We start from the raw sequence: 22,874 nt of genomic DNA, 5'->3' as shown, positions 1-22,874 counted from the left end.
TATAACAACCGTTAAGCCCACATTGTAGAGTAACCTAGACAATCTTGATGATCTGTCAATCCAACGGCTGTCATTGACAACCAACTAGCCGTTGGCTTCAAAAAGTAGGGTAAGTACGGACATAAATCCGCCCGTCGCGTCTCAATTTCGCTCATACAGTTCATATCTCTCTCCTTTTATACACAGGCCTATAGATACAGATTAGATACAACCCATCAAGGCAGAGAGAGGTAGAGAGATTTTCAAATCATTCTTGCCCTTTTTATGATTGATTGATTGGATTTTCTTGATTGTTTCTCTCCTGTTTGTTTGTTTCATCGCACCAAAAGAGTAATTGATTGGGGTTTTTTTGATTTGTTTTTCAATCAGATTTATAACTAGATTCTGGGTTGTTTTTGGTTTTGGATCTTGTTTAACGGGTATTTTTTGATTTTGTTATATGGGTTTATGGGTTTATTTCAGTTCTTGATTTAAAATTGTTCTTGGTTTCTCGAATTCTGTGATTTTTTCGTGTTTTTCGATTTTTTTTTGTGGGTCTTTTTTGAAAAAATCGGATGTGAATATATATATGCTTACGGTTTTCAATTTTTTTAAAACTTTTGCAGATAATCAAGATGGCTGGATCCGATGAGAACTTTGTTGGTGGAGTCAGGCCTTCGAATCCTCAAGGTAGAATTCACTTTTATTGATCTGTTTTCCGGGCTGTTGTGGTTTTGTACATGAGTTATTTGTTTTTATTGTGTATCGACGTGTGTATACTCATATGGATTGGATTTTTATAGGGAGTTTGATGGCTGGAACTGGGAAGATTACTGCTGGGATCGGGCGAACAAGAAGGGCCCTGAGTACAATTAACCACAACTTTGTTGGAGCTGCGCCATACCCCTGTGCTGTTAGCAAGCGTGGCGGATTGCCTGAGTAATTCCCAAAACCCCAATTTTCTTTTTTACTTTTTGTGTTTTTTCCATTGTGTCTTTGTTTGTGTACCTAGTCTGATCTTTTAGGTCAATTGAATTGTGTTGTTATTTTGTCCAGACCGAGTGCTTGCAGTAAGAACCTGCAGATTCCGGTGGTTCATCGACCGATGACCAGGTTCGTCGTTAGAAATTAAGATGTTTGATTATATGAATGCCTGTTTATGTTGTGTGTTGCTGTTCATGATGTTGTGAATTGTATTGATTTTAATGTTTTGGTGAATTCAGGAAGCTTGCTGCACAAATTGCTAGCAAGCAGCAACAGGTTGAGGTATTTTTTTCTTTTTTCATTTCGTTTGAAGTCAAAATATTTATTAACAGGGAGCTAGTTTTGTGAAATACTGATGTTTGACTATGTTGATATAGGAAAATATGCCGCCAGGCCTGCCACCAAAAGCCAATGAGCAAAAGGACTTTCCAGTAATTGATGTTGATGAATATAAGCCTAAAGAGAACTTCCCTGAGCCAATGATGCTTGTGCACCATGCAGATGCTACTTTCGAGGAAGTCCTAATTGTATGTTAATTTCTTTGATTAATTAATCCAGCACACTCTTTCAGTTGCTTAAAAGCAGACTTCATTATGACTTGTATGTGTAGGATGAAGTGGAAATGGAAGAAGCGGATGAGGAACTGATTGTGGACATAGACAGTGGTGATAAGAAGAATCCACTTTCTGTTGTTGAATACATTGATGACCTGTATGCGCACTACAAACATGTAGAGGTACGTCGCCTGTTCAGGAAACTGTGTCACTTACCCCTCAGTATAGTTGTTACTTGATGTTACTAGTACTATTTAGTCCGTAGAAATTTATGTTTTTATTTATTCACTATGTATGTAATTGACTTACCATATTGCAATTTTGACATTGGGCAACATTTAAATGCTTGATGATTTGTTGCAATCTTGATTTAAGTTTTGTGATAATCTTACAGTAGTTCTTCTACATTCTGCTAATTAGTTTTCTTTTTCTTACATCTTGATGTAGAGTTCTAGCTGTGTCCCACCAAACTATATGTCTACTCAATCTGATATCAATGACAAAATGAGAGGGATACTTGTTGACTGGCTGATTGAGGTTCGTATTTAATATCATTGTCTCTTACAATATGAAGCACTATTCAGCAAAGATTATTAACTATTACAATATGACTGAAGTTAGTATTTAACATTGTCTCTTACATATGGAATGGGCAGGTGCACTACAAATTTGAATTGATGCAGGAGACTCTCTATTTGACAATCAATCTGATAGATAGGTTCTTAGCTGTTGAACCGGTGATACGGAAAAAATTGCAGCTTGTTGGTGTCACAGCCCTTCTTCTTGCATGCAAATATGAAGAAGTTTCTGTCCCCGTCATTGAAGATCTCATTGTGATATCTGACAGGGCGTACACTAGAAGCGAGGTCCTTGAAATGGTAATTCTTTAAACTTGTTTTTTCTTTGTCATGTTATAGTTTCTGCTATTATCTGAGTATGATTTGATTCCATTCTTCCTACTTTTCGCATCTGCAGGAGACGTTAATGGTGAACAGGCTTCAGTTTAACCTCTCCGTTCCAACTGCTTATGTTTTTATGAAGCGGTTCTTAAAAGCTGCTCAATCTGACGATAAGGTTTGTAGGGATCCTAATTAGTTTATGAACAAGCTACTTATATTTGATACATGTAGCAGCATTGATGAACATTGGTAGTAATTACTTTATGATCAATGCTTACTCATGTTGATTCTTAATCTTGTATAGCTGGAGCTTCTAGCATTCTACATAATCGAGCTTTGCCTTGTGGAATATGAGATGCTTAAGTTCCCACCGTCCATGTTAGCTGCTGCTGCTGTTTTTACAGCTCAATGTACTCTTGGGAAAGCATATCAGTGGAGTAAGACAAGTGAGAGGCACACTAACTACAATCAACATGAACTGATGTAAGTTTTTTTTCTTGATCGTATTACTCTACCTTGTGGTCAAAGAGAGAAGAAAACTTAATTGTTGTTTCTTATATTTGTTTTCTAGGGAATGTTCAAAGATGATGGTTGAATATCATAACAAGGCGGCCACTGGGAGATTAACAGGTGTTTACCGGAAGTACAGCACATCTAAATATGGATATGCTGCAAGATCAGAACCTGCCTACTTTCTGCTGGATTCTGGATACTAAAAGGATTATGATGGGTTGCAGGGTTTTGTTGTAGAGCCAGCGGCCATAGCTGCCTTTTAAGAGACTTTGAAATTAGTTATGCAGAAGCCTCTCTGTTTTCATAAAACTGTAATAATTTGAGATATTCTCAAATTTGTCTTGATGAAACTTTGTTGCTTGGTTGTTGAGAGGTTCTGTTTTCATGATACTTTAATAATTTGAGATATTCTCAGATTTAAACTGATTCAGTTTTATTGTTGGGTTTTGGGAACTATACCAATTGTTATACAATTAGAATTAGAATAATTTACAGATGTTCTTTTCACATGTTCCCCCTTTACAAATACTCATTATGCAGAATGTGAGTATCCTACTCACCAAATTGAATTGGCAGAACTCAAGGAGCACCTCTGAGAGTGAGACATTGTATTGTGTCTATGTAGCGATTGGACAGAAACGCTCAACTGTGGCACAATTAGTTCAAATTCTTTCAGAAGCGAATGCTTTGGAATATTCCATTCTTGTAGCAGCCACCGCTTCGGATCCTGCTCCTCTGCAATTTCTGGCCCCATATTCGGGGTGTGCCATGGGGGAGTATTTCCGTGATAATGGAATGAACTGGTCACCAATGGTTGAGACCAGTTCCTCGGAGATTTACTTAAAAAATCTCACTTCATTTTTGAGAAGTGCTGCAACTTGGTGGGAAGAAATAGGATGGAAACATTAAAATGAAAGATCTCGCTGTGGCAGATGATGGTCACCAATGGTTTGTGAAAGATCTCACTGGAACTAGTGAAGTGTGGAGATTATGCTTAAATTCATGTACTTCATTTTTCTGAAGTGCTACTACTTGGTGAGAAGAAGTAGAGTGATGGAGATGTTACCACTGGTGGTAACATAGAGAACCAAGGAAAACATTAAACACAACTAATGAATGTTTCTAATATGCGCAAGATTAAATGGAAGACGAATCAACTATAATGTTTGGCTCTTCTTATATCTCATGCTGAACTTTGTTGCAGGACTTGGTCTCCCCAATGCATTAGGTTATTTCCGCTGCACTTTGACTGCTGCACAACTGCCAGACTTTTGTCTTTCTATATGAGCGAACTTTTACTGACATCCCCAATTGCGCAGGAGATATAGCTCGTCAATCATCATGAAATAAATATCTGAGCAAGAAAACTGAGAAAAATATCTTTTCTTATTTTTAAAAAAGAAATGGATAAAGGGTTATTTAGTGCCAGAAGTGTACGAAAACTGTAGGAATGAACTTACCATTGATCAGACTTGCCTAATGTGTTTTTATGTATACTCAGGTATTCAGCACCATAAGGGACGGATCTGCATATGAATCAACTTCAATCAACAGATTCATTCCTTCAAGGCGCATTGGTTTTGCAGCTGACAGATAAGAGCCTGTTCAAATTGCTATTTTATTCTGCAGTTGTGCATTAAAGGAGAAGGTATAAAATTCATCACCTGAACTTCTTATTGGACATGGCCTTCAGTTTTTACCCCTCGTACGCCTCCCATTACAAAATAAGCATCAATTTCTGTATACTATATCCATTATCTGATGCCCGTGTTGTTTGAACTTTCAAAATGCAATCTGCAATGAGACTCTTTTGGTTACTTAAACACTGTGTTCATTTGAATAAAATGGTATGAGAGCATGGAATGAAATTTGATCCTGCCTTCATTCGTTTCCATTTTATCACTGCACACTTATGTATCTTTCAAACCCTTGAATGTGGATTTACTGCTTCCTGATGCATTTGAGGTATGTTGTTGCAGTGCCTTTGCAAAATCTGTTCTTATAGTTATTTTTGAATTCAGCATGAATAGAGATATTGAATATGAGTTCCCATACTTTGCAGGCATATCTATCAGACAGGGCATGTCCGTGGGTAAATCAATCAGGATTTGATTTACCCAAAGTGACATCCTCCAATTTCCGTTTTGCTATCTTGATATTCCAGTAATGTATTGTTTAACAGTTGGGTCAATATATTCCAACTTGCCTCATTCAGAGTTTCACAGCGACTGCCAGCACTCGTGTTTCACAGCGACTGCCAGCACTTGTGTTTCACATACCAATCCGATGGATACCAATCAAAAGAAATGATATATCCTCTACTGATAAAGTTTCTCTCTTTGAACTGTTAAGAATCATATTATCTGCAATGTCATGCATTAGGGAATATCTGTTTTCTGGACCTTAGCCGAGGATGATCAGTGGTGGATGGTTGGCACTGGGAATGACCATGAGGTAAAATCCCTTCTCTTATGGAAAAGTTGCTAAATTCTTTTGCTGAACATTACTCCGTAATTAAAATATTAGCTAGTGTACTTTGCCGTGGGAAATTCTGCCACAGCGTATTAAAAGCAGATTTTGTAGACTTGCTCAAAAAAGAAACTAAGCACTGAGAAGTTGAAAGAAAAATAGTCATTTACTGCATGATGTAAACGTGTTTGAGTTATACACCATTCCATGATCAAATTTTAGAATATAAACGAGTTTTTTGGCTGCTGCAAGTGCACTGAACGTCCAATGTGGGACTTGGGGTTGATAACCCAACTCGATGTCCTTAGAGACACAAATAACATGAATTAATTACTAATGTGTAGTAAAAATTGAAAGCATATTAGGTGGGGGTAGATTTAGAACAGGAAACTTGTGTAGAACGTTACAGTTTCTTGAATTAGCTATATTCAGTTGGATTTAAGTCTCTCATCGCTACTACCATGAGAACAACTCTCACATTCCTGAGTTTTCAACAACATTTTTTTTCTTCCTAAATTTTTGTAATCAGCAATTCTAATTCGTGATTAAGATGCTATATATGGCACGGGGCCAAATCGCTTTGACTATTAATTGTGCTTGATATGGAGACTTGTTTTCTCCTAATCACTTATACCTGATACTTGCCTTTTGATGGTTCTATAGACCACAGTGTGGAAACTATTGCTCCAGATTCTGCACATTGTTTCATTTTATCAGTTTACCAGTTAAAGTAACTTTCTTAAATATCCTTATTCAAAATTATGTCTCATAATAATTTACTGATCCGAGTTCCACAGACTGCTCAAGTGATCTTCATAGCGAAACTGTAAGGATAAACATGAGAGTCTGACATTGGCGGGCGGGTTTGTTTAACTTTAACAGCACCAAGTGAGTAATAGTTGATGATAGCAACTGCTGTCACTTGCTCTTCTAATCTTCTTATAAATCAATCACTAGTTTCACTTAGCTGAGAGCCTAAGACCCAAGTCATGTTTCTGTTAGTTTATTATACTGTTCCATCATTTTTGTCCTAATTGTGCAGTGGAGTTTGTTGATCACTTCTGGTTTTCACGCAGAGCTTAACACAGAAGCTATGTTTAAAAAGTTGATGATTAATCACGATTAATATCGATTAATCACTGTTTAGTAATTCGTCAAACTGATTAAATATCCTATTAGTCCCGATAAATCCAATTAATCTCCAATTAATTCTTGTTTCGTGACTTCGTAGTCTGTCGCTTTTTACAGCACAAAAGTAACTTGTGTCATGTAATTATAATAAATATGTAAAGATAATTAAAAACATAATTGATGCCTGCTCGCTTTTTGGAACTACATATTAACATCGAAAAATGTTTATGATTGTAGCCGTACGGAAAAGAAACAATTTTTCGATAAAAGATACCAATAAATAATTTTATTTATAAATAATTGAAAACTCTATTTTTACAGAATGATAGGTATTTTCAAATAATTCAAAAGATAATAAAACTGAATGAAAATTAGTGACCTGTTGGCTTCGTAATTTTATACAAATTTCGCCAAAAAGTGTTGGGTCCTTTGATAAACAAAAGTTTTAAAAGAAATATCATAAAAATTGATTAAAAAAAATAAATAAACAATATTAAAATATTTTTTAAAAAAATAAGGAACAAAAGATATTTCTTCAGTCCCAAAAGGTTGTCTGTACAAAAGTACACTCGCACAGTCACATCACATGGCCACAGGTTTTTTATATGAAAGTGAAGTGATGATACGATGATGTATGAAACACTGAAGCATCGGCAAATTGGGGGAAAATGGCGCTCGTGTCTTTAACACCCTTTTCAACTCAACTAGCTTCTTTCAAAAAGGTTTCTTTATTGGTCTTTTATTACTTAGCCTGCTTGATTATAGCTAGATACAAGTGTGTAACATACTTTTGTAGTTAAGAAACAATCTTAATTGCACGATCTTCATTCTTTGTTATAGTATTATACTTGGAATTGTATTCCTTGGTTGCCCTTTTAGGTATAGGTGGAAAGGTCTGACCTTTTAGGATATTCATCACTGGAAACTTTATTTGTATGACAAATAGTCTATAGTCATCTTTATGTTTGGTTTTGTGGATTTGGGTTGCGTGTTGAGTCGAACAAGTAGGAAGCTACTACAGAATTCGTGTGCAATGTATATAACAAGTAATGGGGTGCTTTGCTTTGCAGAATTTCTGATATTTGATGGGAAAGAGTGAAAGACTTCGATTCGTTGAATTTTTTTTCTTGATTTCATGGTTATGATATTTGATGTTGAATCTGTGGTACAATTTTACGTCGTGGTATTACTAATTATTTATCACTTTATAATAAAGTCCCAACAACCTAAGAGAGTTTGATATGATTCTTTTACAGGAATCGAGGAATAAGTGGTTTGTTGCCTATCAGCATCCGCGTGGACTAAGTTGTGGCCCTTGGAAATCAATTGAATATCAGCAATATCTTTATTCAACAAGATCGTCAAAATTTGGGAGGGTATGATCTCCACCGAAGTCTCTTCCCAATCACATTTATGTATCGCTGCACCAATTGCTATCCATTTCTCTGTTATTATATATTTGTGATTATGTAGTTTTTTGTAATCATAGGGCGAAAGTTGACGTGTTTTATTTCATTACAATACCTTCCTTCAAAGATACTTAATTATCCAGTGCCAGGCGCTTAGTTTAAAAATAAACCTACCTTGTGTTGAATATTCTTTCTTTATTTGGTTGAATTCTATTCCTTAAATTTTCTCTCTGCCCGCTCAACTCAATTATGTGTTAGATATAGCCGCGACACATTTTTCTCTGCAGGTGGAACAAAGGCCTTCTATCTCAGCTGTTTTGACTGATGAAAACTCTGATATGATGCAAATGGAAGAAGACACTGAGACAGTTGCTGTGCTGGATCTCGACCCAGGATTGCAACCATATAAAGATCACTTTAGATATAGAATGAAAAGATACATAGAGCAGAAAAAGCTAATTGAAAAATATGAAGGAAGTGTTGAAAATTTTGCCCAAGGTAATAACTGATTATGGCAATTTATCTACACTCCAGGTGGCTTGATTTGTTCTTTTTCTTCAAATCTGAGAAGCTGTGTAGGATTTTCTACAACTTGTACCTTTAAGCTCTGTGTAATTTTTGTTATCTTTTGGTCTAAATATTGAAATTAAATGCATTTGTGTATTCAATTACGTGGAGTTGTGACAATTATTTCTCCCTTGTGGCCAGGTTATTTAAAATTCGGTTTTAACAGAGAAAAAGGTGTCATTGTATACCGTGAATGGGCCCCTGCTGCTCAGTAAGTTTCATGTCATGCAGAAAGGTCTATATGATCCGAGATAAGACATTCACATTAGAGCTGATTTATCGATGTTTCAGAGAAGCACAAATCATTGGGGATTTCAATGCATGGGATGGATGTAATCACAAGATGGAAAAAGATCAATTTGGTGTTTGGTCTATTACAATTCCAGATTCTGGTGAGAAGGCAGGCATTCCACATAATTCAAGAGTCAAGTTTAGGTTCAAGCATGCCGGTGGAGTTTGGGTTGACAGGATCCCAGCTTGGATAAAATATGCTACTGTGGATGCAGCGAGGTTTGCGGCACCTTATGATGGTGTATACTGGGACCCGCCACATTCTGAGAGGTATACTTTTTTTTTTCTCTAAATTCCATTGTCCCTACTTAATTCTTTTGAAAGGGCATACATTTCATTATTTGCCTCCTGTTTTGCAAATGAACATAACTCTGTTGACTGAACTGTTTTCCTTTTTTCCTTTTTGCTTCTTAGACAACATATTTTATCTTTGATCTTTCAGGTATGAGTTCAGATACCCCCGTCCTCTAAAACCTACAGCACCACGGATTTATGAGGCTCATGTCGGGATGAGTGGTTCAGAACCCCGTGTAAGTTCATACCGAGAATTTGCAGATGATGTCTTACCTCGTATTAAGAAAAACAATTATAACACAGTCCAGTTGATGGCCGTGATGGAGCATTCCTACTATGGTTCCTTTGGATATCATGTCACAAACTTTTTCGCTGTGAGCAGTAGGTCGGGAACCCCTGAAGACCTTAAGTATTTGATAGATAAAGCACACAGCTTAGGTTTACGGGTACTGATGGATGTTGTTCACAGCCATGCAAGCAACAATGTTACTGATGGCCTTAACGGCTACGATGTTGGCCAAAGTTCTCAAGAATCGTACTTCCACACTGGGGACCGTGGCTACCACCAGTTGTGGGATAGCAGACTTTTTAACTATGCTAACTGGGAGGTTCTTCGTTTCCTATTATCTAACTTGAGATGGTGGATGGAGGAGTACAGATTTGATGGGTTTAGGTTTGATGGAATAACTTCAATGTTGTATCATCATCATGGAATCAACATGGCTTTCACAGGAAATTACAATGAATATTTTAGCGAGTCAACAGATGTTGACGCAGTGGTTTACCTGATGCTGGCTAACAATATGATACACAATCTCCTGCTGGATGCAACTGTGGTTGCAGAAGATGTTTCTGGTGCGCCTGGACTTGGTCGGCCTGTTTCCGAGGGAGGAATTGGTTTTGATTATCGTCTGGCAATGGCTATACCTGACAAGTGGATTGATTACTTGAAAAATAAGGAAGATAAAGAGTGGTCTATGGAGGAAATATCATGGAGTTTGACTAATAGGAGATACACAGAGAAGTGTATAGCTTATGCTGAAAGTCATGACCAGGTATACATCTCATGTCCTGGTTTGTGTTAGATAGAATTCAAATTAAAATTTCAGCCTCTCATTTGGTCCTCTTAAAACATTACAAACTTGATGGTTGATTTGCAAAGAAAATTGCATGGATGTATTTAATGGTTATATTGTGTATGCCTTTGTTGTTGTGGTGATCCCAGAAGCTATCTGTCATTCTGTCCATTAATTATCTGGTCTTTAGCTTATCTACATCCATTTGTGGTGATAACATAATATGTGCAGGCTATAGTGGGAGACAAGACTATTGCATTTCTACTTATGGATCAGGAAATGTATTCAGGCATGTCAGCTTTAGGACCTGCTTCTCCAGCAATTGATCGAGGGATAGCACTTCATAAGGTCTGTTTGCTTGTTCTTCTTCATTGCCTCGCAGCCCTGGGCTAATTTAAAATTACATCTAGTGTCCAATTTAACTATGCACAGTTAATGCAACATATCAGTCACCCAATTTTCACAGTTTCACGTTATAGTACCTCTATCTTTTAAGCATCCACTAAGCTTTCTCATGTTTTACAAATCACTAAACTTTCTAATTGGTTATTCAGTTTCCACTTTGTGAGACAATAGGTGTCTATTCAGTCCCTTGTAGTTGTAGTGCTTACCTTTTTTGATTTGATATTGCAGATGATTCACTTTATTACGATGGCTTTAGGAGGGGATGGGTATCTAAATTTCATGGGAAATGAGGTAAGGCATAGCATTTTGCCATGGATAGCTTTTAGCATGAACCTGGAAGTTCGAGTAGTAGTTGGTTTAGAATATAGTGCTGTCTGTCAGTCTGTGCAGTAATATTGTAGTTCTGTTGATATGTAGAGGATTTCAAATTCTCTGAATTTAATATCTGGTTGAAAAGCACATCAATTGGTTCTTGAAAAAGTAATATGAATAATAGAAACACTTATAATTAAGACGAGCAAGTTAGATGAAAACCATCTACTTTCTAAAAGCTCAACTTCATGAGCACAGAAACAAATTGGGGGAGAATAATTTGCAAGAAATTAACAGTTTCTGTTGCTCTTATTTCGTTTCGTCTTCTACCAAGGAACTAGAAAGACTGAATCCAGTATTTATTAGATAGATATCGTTATTTCATCCCTATAATGCTATTACTAGATTCGCCTGAATGCTTCTTTTATAGTTTGGCCATCCAGAGTGGATAGACTTCCCCAGAGAAGGCAATAACTGGAGTTACGATAAGTGCCGACGCCAGTGGAATCTGGTCGACGAAGATCACCTGAGATATAAGGTTGTTTAAGTGATGTGTGATCCTTATCAGGATAGTAGGAGCTAATTCTCATCCTAGGATAATTTCATCTTTAAATAGTTGCTTGTTGGCTTTGTGCAAGTGCAGCTGAATCTTAACTTGGTTTATATTTTGTAAATGTAGTTCATGTGTGCTTTTGATAGAGCTATGAATATGCTGGATGAGAAGTTTGCTTTCCTAGCATCACATAAACAGATAGTGAGCTGTGCAAATGACGAGGATAAGGTATATATGCTCCTGAGCGAGAAACTACTGCATATGTATATTAATATTCTTAAAACAAGCTTTGAAGAAGTTTGAAATGTGTGGGGATAAGCACTACATGTGTGCTTAAGTCTAAATTACTTGGCTGACTAAAGCTGACAGCATTAAATTATCTTTGGCCCATAGGATATTAGTAATTTGTTTGCAGTTTTTTTACTACTGGCACTATATTTATATAGAGATCACATAGCTATTCCCATTATAAGTATAGAATGTAAACATCTGAATTTAATCAAATCAATTAATACACAAAATTCTCCATGCTAAACCTTTATCATTATTCTTTAGCTATCACAACGTATGGGCAAATATGTTTGAGGTACTGTTGTACTGAAATATTATTTATATATGCTAAGGATATTGAGTTATTATTTCTTCAGGTTATTGTATTTGAACGAGGAGATCTAGTTTTTATTTTCAACTTTCATCCGGAGAACACATATGACGGGTACATCTAATTTTTTATAATACACACAAACACACACACACACACACACCGTTAGTGGGTGAAGATATTGCCTAAAAGAACTGGCCTGCTGCCTATTAATTAGTTTTTAGCAGTATTCTTTTGCTATTTTCTGGTTGAAAGGATGCTGCGAAGCTAAAAATATATCATGATGGAGATGGAATATATTTAGCCCCTTGCATGCTTTTAATTGATTTCAAAAATATGTATTACAGGTATAAAGTTGGGTGTGACATGCCGGGAAAATATAGAGTTGCACTGGATAGTGATGCCCTGGAGTTCGGTGGGCATGGAAGAGTAAGAAAACTCTTGATATTAACTTTTTTTGTAGAAACAAAGTATGGAGTCTTGAAACTCTAGGTACTAGCAAACTCTATGGCCGAGACCTGACATTACATGACTTATCAGTTATCACTTATGTGTTGCTAAGTTCCACATGCAACTTTGGAACCTTTTAATACTGATGCCAAGACATTTTTGGATTTTTTTTTCCGCTGGGAAACCTCTATCGGAAATAATGTCTAGTTGCATATACTCTTTGTTGCTGCTGCTTCAGTTCTTCTTACTGCTTATGTAGTTGTATGTGCTTCTTGAGTTGGTAAAAGAAAAGGGAAACAGGAGTGCCAAACCTAAACCTAAACCACTTGCCAGTTCCATTGTTTTATCAAATCCATGCACACAAACAGTCTTTGTGGCAAATTTGCTGAATGGCTATCAATGTTGTTTCTTCTACAATGTCACATAATTGTTTCTGTCTATATTATGTCAGTTGTGTGTGCGTGCACGTGCGTGTCGGTAAGTAAGATTGTATTCCATATATGCTCTCGAGTTGGTACATTCGATTTGTATGTGTTGCTAGTGTCCAAGCTGGCCTACTTCTCTTCTAGTCTCAAATGTGTGCGGAACTATTCTATCCACTAATTCACTTTAAAGTCGAATATTCAGCAGCCATCTATCTCACTGGTAGTGATCTATATGACAGGTGGGCCATGATGTAGATCATTTCACGTCTCCAGAGGGAATACCCGGAGTCCCCGAAACAAACTTCAACAACCGTCCCAACTCATTCCAAATACTCTCCCCACCTCGTACATGCCTGGTATGCTCCTTTTCTGTGCTCTTTTAGGTTAGTCTGTGGTGGTGTAGTGGACCACTAATTTGGTAGCAGTGCAACACACAGCTGCAATTCAACGTCTCCACATTCTAAAAGTAGAAAGATAGGACTCAAAACCTTCAATACTTGGAAAATACTAGATTTCATTTGGAATAGTATCAATTAATAATTCAAATATGATATTTTTTTCCAGTGAATCATTAAATCATTGAATTTGCTAATGAAGCTAGTGGTGGTCTCTTTAGGGTCTCAAAGTAACTCAAGTCTCTCCCACTCCTTTTTAGGTCTATTATAGAGTTGAAGAAGGCAATAAAACGACATCTGTCGAAGCCATCGAGTAGATTCACAAATCTGGTGGACAGTGGCGTGGAAATCGGCCAAGCAACTGTTGCTGGAGTTTATGATGGCAGCCCAACCTTTTTTAGATGTTTATAAGTGGAAGCTAATGGGCAAGGCATGTAAGATGACTGCTTAACACTTAAAAGGCCTATGCTCTACTTGTACATATGTGTATATATATCTGATGGACTAAACTCAACTTATGTATGTATGTGTAATGTGGCTGAGGAAAAAGCCGGTGCTTGGTTGAGTATGAGCCGTTTGCCCGAGTATATGACTTGTGACTTATTTCTTTTTTGACAAAATGCAAATTCATTCCATTAAATTAAAACAAAAACAAATCTAGTCGAGACAAATCCCCAACTGACAATGCAATCAGGTTGATAAACAATAAAACGAACTAAACAAATAGCCGCATTGTTTCCAGACTGCTTAACACACTGAATCCAAAGATTCTTGAAACTGAAAATGAATACAAAGGCTTCTTCGGTAATCCAGCCTACATCAATCCCGAAAATGGTAGCTTCACAATTAACGTGATTTATGGGATAAGTTGGGAGTTTAAAATATCCGTTTGAGTAATTTTGACTTATTAATAATGACTTATGAGTTATTAAAAGTATAATAATAAAAATAAAAATGATTTATGGGCAATTTATGCCTTATGGATAGTTTTTATCAAAAAAAATTTTAAAAAATTAAGTTATTGAAAAAAGTATCCTAAATTAACTTCCGGCTTTTATTGTGTCACTTAAGTTATATATGAATTCCTGAGCCCAAGAGTTAAAAATAACAAGTTCTTCATTACCCAAAATAGAATAACCGCTTAGAATAACGAAACAGATTATATTTGTCGAGAAGTGCAAAATCGTATGAATATGATCCTCATTGTGTATCTTGATTAATTGAAGCGTTTCTTTGTGGATTCCTATATGAAGGTTTTGTAGATGTGTCTCTGAGTCTTCCTTGATCATTTCCTCCAAAAGAAGGATTTCTTCCAATTCTATGAAATTTTTTATAATATTCTTTTCTTGAATATCATTCCAAAAAATTTCAGATTAAACTGACTTCTGACTTATTAGATAAAATAATTCAGACGTGTAATTGGAATGGATTCTCTTATTCACATCAACAATCCCAGTTAAAATCCATTAGGCCGTATCATCATTATTTACCAACCTTTTGTGCACAATTTTGTAGCACTATTCTTAAAATAAAGTTACGTTACTAATTTTTTTCCGAAAGTCCAAGTCTTTTATTAGCATCTAGAAATTTATATTCCCTTGCCAAATTAGATTACGTTCTTGACTTTGTATATCAACAGCGTAATGCTGGCTAATTTGAGGTCGAGGAAATAAATGCGTATGACTGGCGATCTCAGCCAGAAAAGTAGACTTTGAAAAGTATCGCCCGCCATGTTAAGATTTTCTCTCGAATAAATCTTACAAAGTGGGTGTTTGTTTGCAACTTAAAAGTCCAACTTCCGGTTTATAAGTTAGAAGCACTTATTCGTATCGTTTGTGTAAAAAGTCAAAAAACACTTACTATGAATGCTAGTTTTTGTTTCAGTACTTTTACTTCTTTCCCAAACACTTTATTCACTTATAATACTTAATTTGCTTCTAACTTCTGCTCTACTTTTTTATTTTAAACAAGAAACATTTATTTTAAACTCACCCATACGCCAGAAAAGTCTATTCTTGCTACTTTTCATTCCCCAAGATTTTATCATTCATCTCAATTACCTGAATTTCCAAAACTTAAGAGATATTTTTATTTCGCCAATTGCGTTAGTATTTCAACTCGTTTAGTTAGAATTATATTGACCAAATTTCATCATAATTCTCATTCACAAAGTGATAAAAACGCTCAACTAGCGTATGCATGTTAGCAACTAATTATTGTTTTAAACAATTCTACTCTCAAACACTTGATTTTTCTTCTGTCGAAAAATGATGAATGTTGAGATAATCTCTAAAGAGAACATCAAACCATCTTCTCCCACTCCTCAACACTTGAAAATTTTCAAGCTTTCTCTGCTTGATCAACTCATCCCTGCTGCTTTCGCTCCCACGGTTCTGTATTATCCAAACAATCACAAGGCTACTACTGAGCATCTTCATGTCCCAGATAAATTAGCCCTTTTGAAACAATCTTTGTCGCAAACGCTAACCCGTTTTTACCCTCTTGCTGGAGAGGTGAAAAATGATCTGTGCATTGATTGTAATGATCAAGGGGCTTATTTTGCAGTAGCTAAGGTCAATTGTGATCTTAACCAGTTTCTTGACAATCCTAATTTGCTGCTCATAAATAAGTTTCTACCGCTTAGTTTTACAGAGCCAAGTAGTGGAGGAGGCCAAGTGACGAATATTCAAGTAAACACTTTTGAGTGTGGGGGGATTGCCATTGCTGTGTGCATCTCACACAAGATTCTTGATGGTGCTGCACTCAGCACTTTCTTGACAGGATGGTCTGGCACGGCTCGTGGATTGGAGAAGGTTGTGTGTCCTGATTTTGTCGCGTCATTGGTGTTCCCTAGTGATGATCAGCTCTGGCTCAAAGATTCATCGACGGTCATGTGGGGTTCATTGTTCAAGAAAGGAAAGTTTACTACTAGGAGATTTGTGTTTGATGGCTCGGCTATAGCCACTCTTAAAACTATGACAAGTGGTGAAAATGGGGTGCAAAATCCTACCCGGGTGGAGGCTGTGTCGGCCTTCATTTGGAAATGTGCTATGGATGCATCAGAAAATAAGCATGGTGCCAAAAGATCTTCGCTTTTGACTCATGTAGTGAATCTCCGGAAAAGAATGACACCAACTCTGTCAAAAGAGTCTATTGGCAATTTAATCTGGATAGCTAGTGCAAAATGTTGCGATAAGCTGGGATACGGGGATCTGGTGGAGCAGGTGAGGAATGGCATATCAGAAATAAATGGCGAATACGTGAAGGAAATGATGGGTGATCAAGGGGCTGCAGTGATGAGTCAATCAATGAAGGAAATCGGAGATTTTGGGTCAAAAGAAGAGGTGGATCACTATGCATGCACCAGCTGGTGCAACTTTGGTTTTAATGAGGTTGATTTTGGGTGGGGAAGGCCTGTTTGGGTAAGTACTATTGGTTTAGAAGGTGAGGTGCTTATGAATCTCTTGGTTTTGATGGACACAATATGTGGCGGAGGGATTGAAGCATGGCTGACACTTGATGAACAAGAAATGAACATTCTGGAGCATGATCATAATCTCTTGGCTTTGGCTTCTTTGGATCTAAGTCCTCTTCAAACTTGTTAATTATTATGAATATGATATGATATACTCGTTAGCGGTATGCTTGTTAATTGTTATCGTTCTCAAGTTGGAGAATTTCCTAAAGAGCAAACTGTCAGAGTTCGTTTAGAGTCTTTAGACCATCCCTTCTATACAGAACATACGTGATTCTCAATTCTGAGAGTCAAAGTTTTGGCGAGGTGACAATTATACTCCATCAATCTTGAAATATCGAATTGTGTTTTTTAATTTTTGTTTTACAATATTGAGACACTGTTATAATGATACATTTATGTGGATGTCTTTTATCTTTTCACTAATTAGACTTTTTGTTTTTCATTAGTTAGACATTTGGATTTACTTGTAACTTGTAATTAACATTTGTAATCCTATATAAAAACCATTTGTATAATCATATGAATATACAATGATATCTACTCCTTTCTCTCCGCTCTCTCAACTTTTCTCTCCGCTCTCTCAACTTTCTTTTCCCATATATGATTACATAATACGTTATCAGCACGACTTGCTTTTTTATTTTGTTGTATTCTTCATGGTGATGGTCGAATGACTTGAGTTGGGGAGGTCAAGTTGGAATAATGCAGGAGGAGGGAGATGGGGATAAGTGGGGGCTTGGATATTGAAAAGAGAAGGTATGAAAGTTAAGTTATGTGCATGTGGGTAACTCTTTGTAGCCGCCCGCCTTTAATTGGTTGCTTTTTCGGTTTCATGGGTGCTTTTGTGATATTAATACTGGCTGATTGGTCTCAAAAGGGTACTCATTTTCGTTATTTGCAACAACTTGCAACTTATTATGCAATTAAGCGTAATTTTTAACAATTTTTTTCGAAGTTGCATATGTGGTTGCATATATAATTGCTAGTAGGTGCAGATATGGTTGCAAATGCAAACTCCGTATTTTCGCAAATATTTTTTAAAACATAATATTTTTGCAATTTGTTTTCAAAAGTGATGCTATTTTTTAGAATTTTTTTTAGATAATCTCACCTTTGATAACTATATGTTGTCTATTTGGATAAAATTAAAAATGCCGTTAGGAGTTGAAATCGCAATAAAGCATAACTAATCCATAAACTAGATACCAGAGAAATTGATATTTCTGATGGATGCAACTAGGCAAGAATTAATCGGAAAAATAAACTTGTGCTTAACTGGTAAGAAATGTCAATGATCACGTACTGTATAATGTTATGATAAATCAGACGACGTGACATGAACGTGATCCCTTGACGAGAGCGTGATTCCGTGACATGAACGTAATCCTTTGACATAAACGTCTCGTGACGACTACGGGAAGATGTGAAGCAGTTAGCAACAACCTGGAGAGAAGACAGGGTCAAGCCCGGAGAAAATTCAGGAGCTGTTTTATAGCAAAGTTGGTTACGCATAAGTTGTATTGGATAAGCATGAATTTGAACGTTAGACGTGGGAATTCAAGTATAGGATTTGTACTATAAATAGGAGAAAAATAGTGAATAGAAAGACACACAATACACTACAAACTCTTGTAACAATTTACTTAGTGAATATCTTTTCGGCAGGGTTCCAAACCCTCCCGCGGTTTTTACCTCACAAGGGTTTTCCGCGTAACCAAATTCTCGAGCTTTACTTTACTGTTCTTAGTTAATATTCTTTAGCACTTAACCCTATAATTTCAGTACAAACAATTGGCGCCGTCTGTGGGAAACTTGCTAAAGCTCTGATACGAGAACACACACACATGACGACAGATGATCAACAACATCATGGCTCCACGAGCCAGGGAGACAATCCCACAATACAGCAACTTTTGGAAACGATTCGGAAGATGCAGGACGACATGAGTTCTCAACAAGAAGCTTGGAGGACTGAGAGAGAAACATTACAGAGGGAACTCACGACAGCTCGATCCAAATCCTACCCCACGGCAAGAGAAGTGTTGGACACAGTGGCCAGATGTTTGAATATGGACGACGAAGAAGAGGAGCAATATGACGAAGAAATCGAAGTGGAACACCCAGAACAGAGGGGTCCTGAAGTTAACGACAATGGCAATGGTGGAGGCCCGAGTAATGACGGTGGTGGTCCAGAGAAGCAAGATAGAAACAACGGACATAACAAGGGAGACAGAAAGAAGAAGAAGAAAGGAAGCAAATCCACTAGGTCACATAGCCACGACACGATGCGCAAGGAGTTGCAGGCCCTGAAGGAAATGGTTCAACGCATCCCTGGAGTACCAAAACCACTTGAAAAGGCTGCACCCATGAGCTATGCGGACTCCCCTTTCTCTGACAACATTGCTCTGGTGGAGATGCCAAAGCGCTTCGCAGTACCAGCCATGAAAACCTATGACGGGACGACAGACCCACAAGAGCATGTGGCACAATACAAACAACGAATGTTCACGGTATCGATTACAAAGGAGCTGAGGGAACCGTGCATGTGCAAGGGTTTTGGCTCAACGCTGACTGGTCCAGCACTACAATGGTATGTGAGCCTCCCAAATGGAAGCATTGAGACGTTCGCCGACCTGGTTGACGCCTTCAACCTTCAGTTTGCAAGCAGCAGAGTGTTTGAAAAAACTACAAGTGATCTCTACAAGATAGTTCAGGGGTTCAGAGAGCCATTGAGAGATTATCTGACGAGGTTCAATCGTGAGAAGGTGACTATCACAAATTGTGACACACCTACGGCAATTGAGGCATTCAGGAGGGGATTGGAAAAGGATTCACCCTTGTACGACGAGCTCACCAAATATCCATGCAAAACCCTAGATGATGTTCAGGCGAAGGCGATGGCTCAGGTGCGCCTTGAAGAGGACAAAAAGGAACGTGACGACAAGTATTACCGTCCAAATCGCAAGATCATGACCACAAGAGATAGGGATTACAAACCGTATACTAGAGACTCTAGAAGCTCAAGGGAGGAGACACGTGTGAACTCGACACAAGAATATGCGGACTTGAGAAAGGACCCAAATCTTCCCCCCACCTACGACAGCTATGGCTTTACAATCACACCCGCCGCCATGATGAGGGAATTCACAAAGATGGGAGACGTGGTAAAATGGCCGGTGAAGAGCAACAAACCTAAGGCAAACCCAGAATCCAAATTATGGTGCGACTTTCACGGCGACTATGGACACAAGGCATCTGACTGCGTGGCATTGAGAAGAGAAATTCAATACCTCGTGAAAAAAGGGTACTTGACGGAATTCATGACGGGAAAGTCAGTGGCCAAAACACCGGAAAAACTACCGCCACCACCACCTTATCAAAAGGTTGTAAACTTCATAGCAGGTGGCTCAGAGGTGTGTGGAGCAACCTACTCACAAGCAAAACGCATAGCAAGACGCAAAGGGAAGCAGGTCAATGTGCTGGACGCAAAAGAAGATGACATGACAGAATTAGTTTTCAACTGGTCAGACAGGAAGACCGTACAAGAACCTCAACAAGATGGCCTGGTTATTTCACTTCAAATAGGAAACTGTCTGATCAAGAGGGTGATGGTTGACAATGGTAGCGCAGCAAACATAATGACCAGAAACACACTCCAGGAGATGGGTTTGGCTGATAGTGACATGATCAAACAGTCCACGACGCTTGTGGGATTCAGTGGCGAAACAAAGAGGACAATGGGAGAAATTACGTTACCAACTTATGCACAAGGACTGAACATGCTGACAAAATTCCTCATAATAGACTGCGAAATTACATACAACGTGATAATGGGCAGGCCATGGATCCATGATTTGAAAGCAGTGCCGTCAACGTTTCACCAGGTCATCAAGTTTCCAACACCATGGGGGGTTCAGCAAATCCGAGGGGAACAGTCCACAGCAAGGGAATGCTACATGTTAGGTCCAAAGTATCGTAGAAGGGGGGGTTGAATACGATACTCACTACAATTTGAAATTCTTTCGAATCTTGCGGATAAATAAATTGCAGTCCTGTAATGGGTTTCGTGTTCCGGATATTTATTGGTTCAGTTTCTGAGGATATGAAAATATTAAACCAACACACAATATTTTCCAAGGTATATCTGTATATTGATAAATACCTCGAAGGTGCTATAAATCCAAACCCGAAGGTTGGCTGCAGAGACTACAATACACTCTACACACAAACGCCTATCAAAATAGATCTTTTATCTAAGCTCTCGTATGTGTGTAGTGTGTGCCCTTTACAAAGTGTGTAATGTGGTTAGTTGTAGTTGTGTATTCAAAATGAAACACAAAGCCTCTATTTATAGACTTTGAGGGACAAACTCAGCTGGTGCTTGTTCTTGGCGCAACTAAGCTTTCCACCAATCAGAAAGCTTCAAATCTTCCTCGTCCTGGCGCCAACCATGTCAACTTGCGCCACCTTTCTAACTTGTTCCTTCCTTGCGCCATTAATCAAATCAAATGAATTGATTTAAGTTAATACATATATTTGGCTTGCTTGCGCTAGAAAGGGAGAGCTGGCATTCTTCCTTGCGCTTGCCCTTTTTCCTCCTGAAATAACTTGCGCCACTTTAAACAAATAGATCAATAAAGCATGGATGATTTCTGGCGCAAGGAGAAGTTCTGTGGGGCCAGGAAACCCTCCTTGCGCCTCCACATTCCTGACTTGCGCCAACTTAAGCTCCTCCTGGTTCCATTTATTTTGTTCCTTATCTACCTGTTGCTTGCGCTAGCTCTTTTTCCAAACCCTAGACACATGACATCATGTGTCCATGCAAACCCTAGTTTGTAGTAGACACATGACATCACCCTAACACGCATGCCATATAATATATAATATAATATATTATGTTGTGTTTGTATTAATAAATAAAAGTATATATAAATATATACACATATATATTATTTATAAGAACATATAATAATATATGTACATATATTTGAATATATTCTCATATATTCAAATATATATAATATATAATTATATGTAAATACAAATACAAATATATAAATATATATAGAGATATATATAGTTATTTACAAATATAAATATAAATATGAATATATATAAAGAAAAGTATATATAAATATATATATATATATATATAATATTTATATAAACATATAGTAATATATATATATACACATATATTTAAATATATTCTCATATATCTAAAATATATATAATATACATATAATCATATGTAAATATAAATATAAATATATATATATAGAGATATATATATAACTCTTTTTATATATAAATATAGATATATTTATGTACATAATATAATATATATATATACACACTTGAATATATAAATGTTTATGTAATATATAATTACATATACTATATACATATATATTTATTTAAATATATATACATATAAAGATACATATACATATGTTTAAAAACATATATACATATATATTATATATATTATATCTAATTAAATATACATATATACATATATATAAATATATTTTGTACATATACAAATATATAAGTGCACACATATATAAGATAGGTCACTTCCTGATATGGCTTTCTGTGGCAGCTTGACCTATGACAGTTGTGTAGTAAGCTTTGGCATAGCTTGCGGAGGCTAGGTATTTCGCTTGGCTTGGCACACATGACTTGCAATTGACCGAATCAATTCTTCTATTGATAAATACTTTGCATAACTCCGTACGTGCTGACGCTTAGTGCACTGGTCTGGTTCACAAGCGACTAACACTGAAGTCAAACATTATACCGTCTTTGTCAGTGAACATTGATCAATCATACCAGAACTGAATTTTGCTTCGGAGTGTTGATTATAAAATAATCAACCAAGATATATAGAAATATCTTGCTTCAGGGGTTGCACTAAAATCTTTCGAGTACTTGGACAACATCTTCATTGCTTCCACAATCTTGAATACTTCAATCTTTATTCTTCACTGAGGCATGAACATATTAATGAACTTCTTCCAGTGAACTTATTCCTTCAAGACCGTAGATGGCTTTTTCAACCTTTGTCTTCGTATCTTCCGATTTCG

The 22,874-nt window shown here is 37.0% G+C and overlaps 4 protein-coding genes across 5 annotated transcripts; all 4 read left to right on the top strand.

The window, feature by feature from the left end:
* Window positions 1-54: 54 nt before the first annotated feature.
* On the top strand, window positions 55-3,365 carry LOC108220400 (G2/mitotic-specific cyclin-2). Its single transcript, XM_064094750.1, has 12 exons — window positions 55-230; window positions 606-669; window positions 783-918; window positions 1,036-1,092; window positions 1,203-1,245; window positions 1,341-1,490; window positions 1,574-1,699; window positions 1,965-2,054; window positions 2,174-2,395; window positions 2,493-2,591; window positions 2,721-2,899; window positions 2,988-3,365. The coding sequence occupies exons 2-12, from the start codon at window positions 615-617 to the stop codon at window positions 3,130-3,132; spliced, it is 1,302 nt and encodes a 433-aa protein (XP_063950820.1). The 5' UTR covers window positions 55-230; window positions 606-614; the 3' UTR covers window positions 3,133-3,365.
* Window positions 3,366-7,090: 3,725 nt separating this feature from the next.
* On the top strand, window positions 7,091-13,894 carry LOC108223235 (1,4-alpha-glucan-branching enzyme). 2 transcript variants are annotated; one of them, XM_017397384.2, is made up of 14 exons: window positions 7,091-7,251; window positions 7,786-7,905; window positions 8,226-8,436; window positions 8,647-8,716; window positions 8,797-9,066; window positions 9,239-10,145; window positions 10,398-10,514; window positions 10,800-10,862; window positions 11,314-11,421; window positions 11,563-11,664; window positions 12,084-12,151; window positions 12,385-12,466; window positions 13,152-13,268; window positions 13,568-13,894. In XM_017397384.2, exons 1-14 carry the CDS (start codon window positions 7,198-7,200, stop codon window positions 13,622-13,624), a joined length of 2,346 nt encoding a protein of 781 aa, XP_017252873.1. In that variant the 5' UTR covers window positions 7,091-7,197; the 3' UTR covers window positions 13,625-13,894. The 2 variants fall into 2 exon arrangements, with proteins under 2 accessions (XP_017252873.1, XP_017252874.1); XM_017397385.2 differs by lacking the exon at window positions 7,091-7,251 and adding an exon at window positions 7,650-7,694.
* Window positions 13,895-15,438: 1,544 nt separating this feature from the next.
* On the top strand, window positions 15,439-17,204 carry LOC108220988 (stemmadenine O-acetyltransferase). Its single transcript, XM_017394892.2, has one exon. It carries the CDS (start codon window positions 15,575-15,577, stop codon window positions 16,910-16,912), a length of 1,338 nt encoding a protein of 445 aa, XP_017250381.1. The 5' UTR covers window positions 15,439-15,574; the 3' UTR covers window positions 16,913-17,204.
* A 1,425-nt stretch (window positions 17,205-18,629) lies between these two features.
* LOC108221266 (uncharacterized) lies at window positions 18,630-20,777 on the top strand. The gene has a single exon (XM_017395155.2). The coding sequence runs from the start codon at window positions 18,630-18,632 to the stop codon at window positions 20,775-20,777; it is 2,148 nt and encodes a 715-aa protein (XP_017250644.2).
* Window positions 20,778-22,874: the final 2,097 nt, after the last annotated feature.

The sequence above is a fragment of the Daucus carota genome, chromosome 5 (assembly GCF_001625215.2).
Source record: "Daucus carota subsp. sativus chromosome 5, DH1 v3.0, whole genome shotgun sequence".
Lineage (NCBI taxonomy): Eukaryota > Viridiplantae > Streptophyta > Magnoliopsida > Apiales > Apiaceae > Daucus > Daucus carota.
This window is presented reverse-complemented; position numbering and strand designations above follow the sequence as displayed.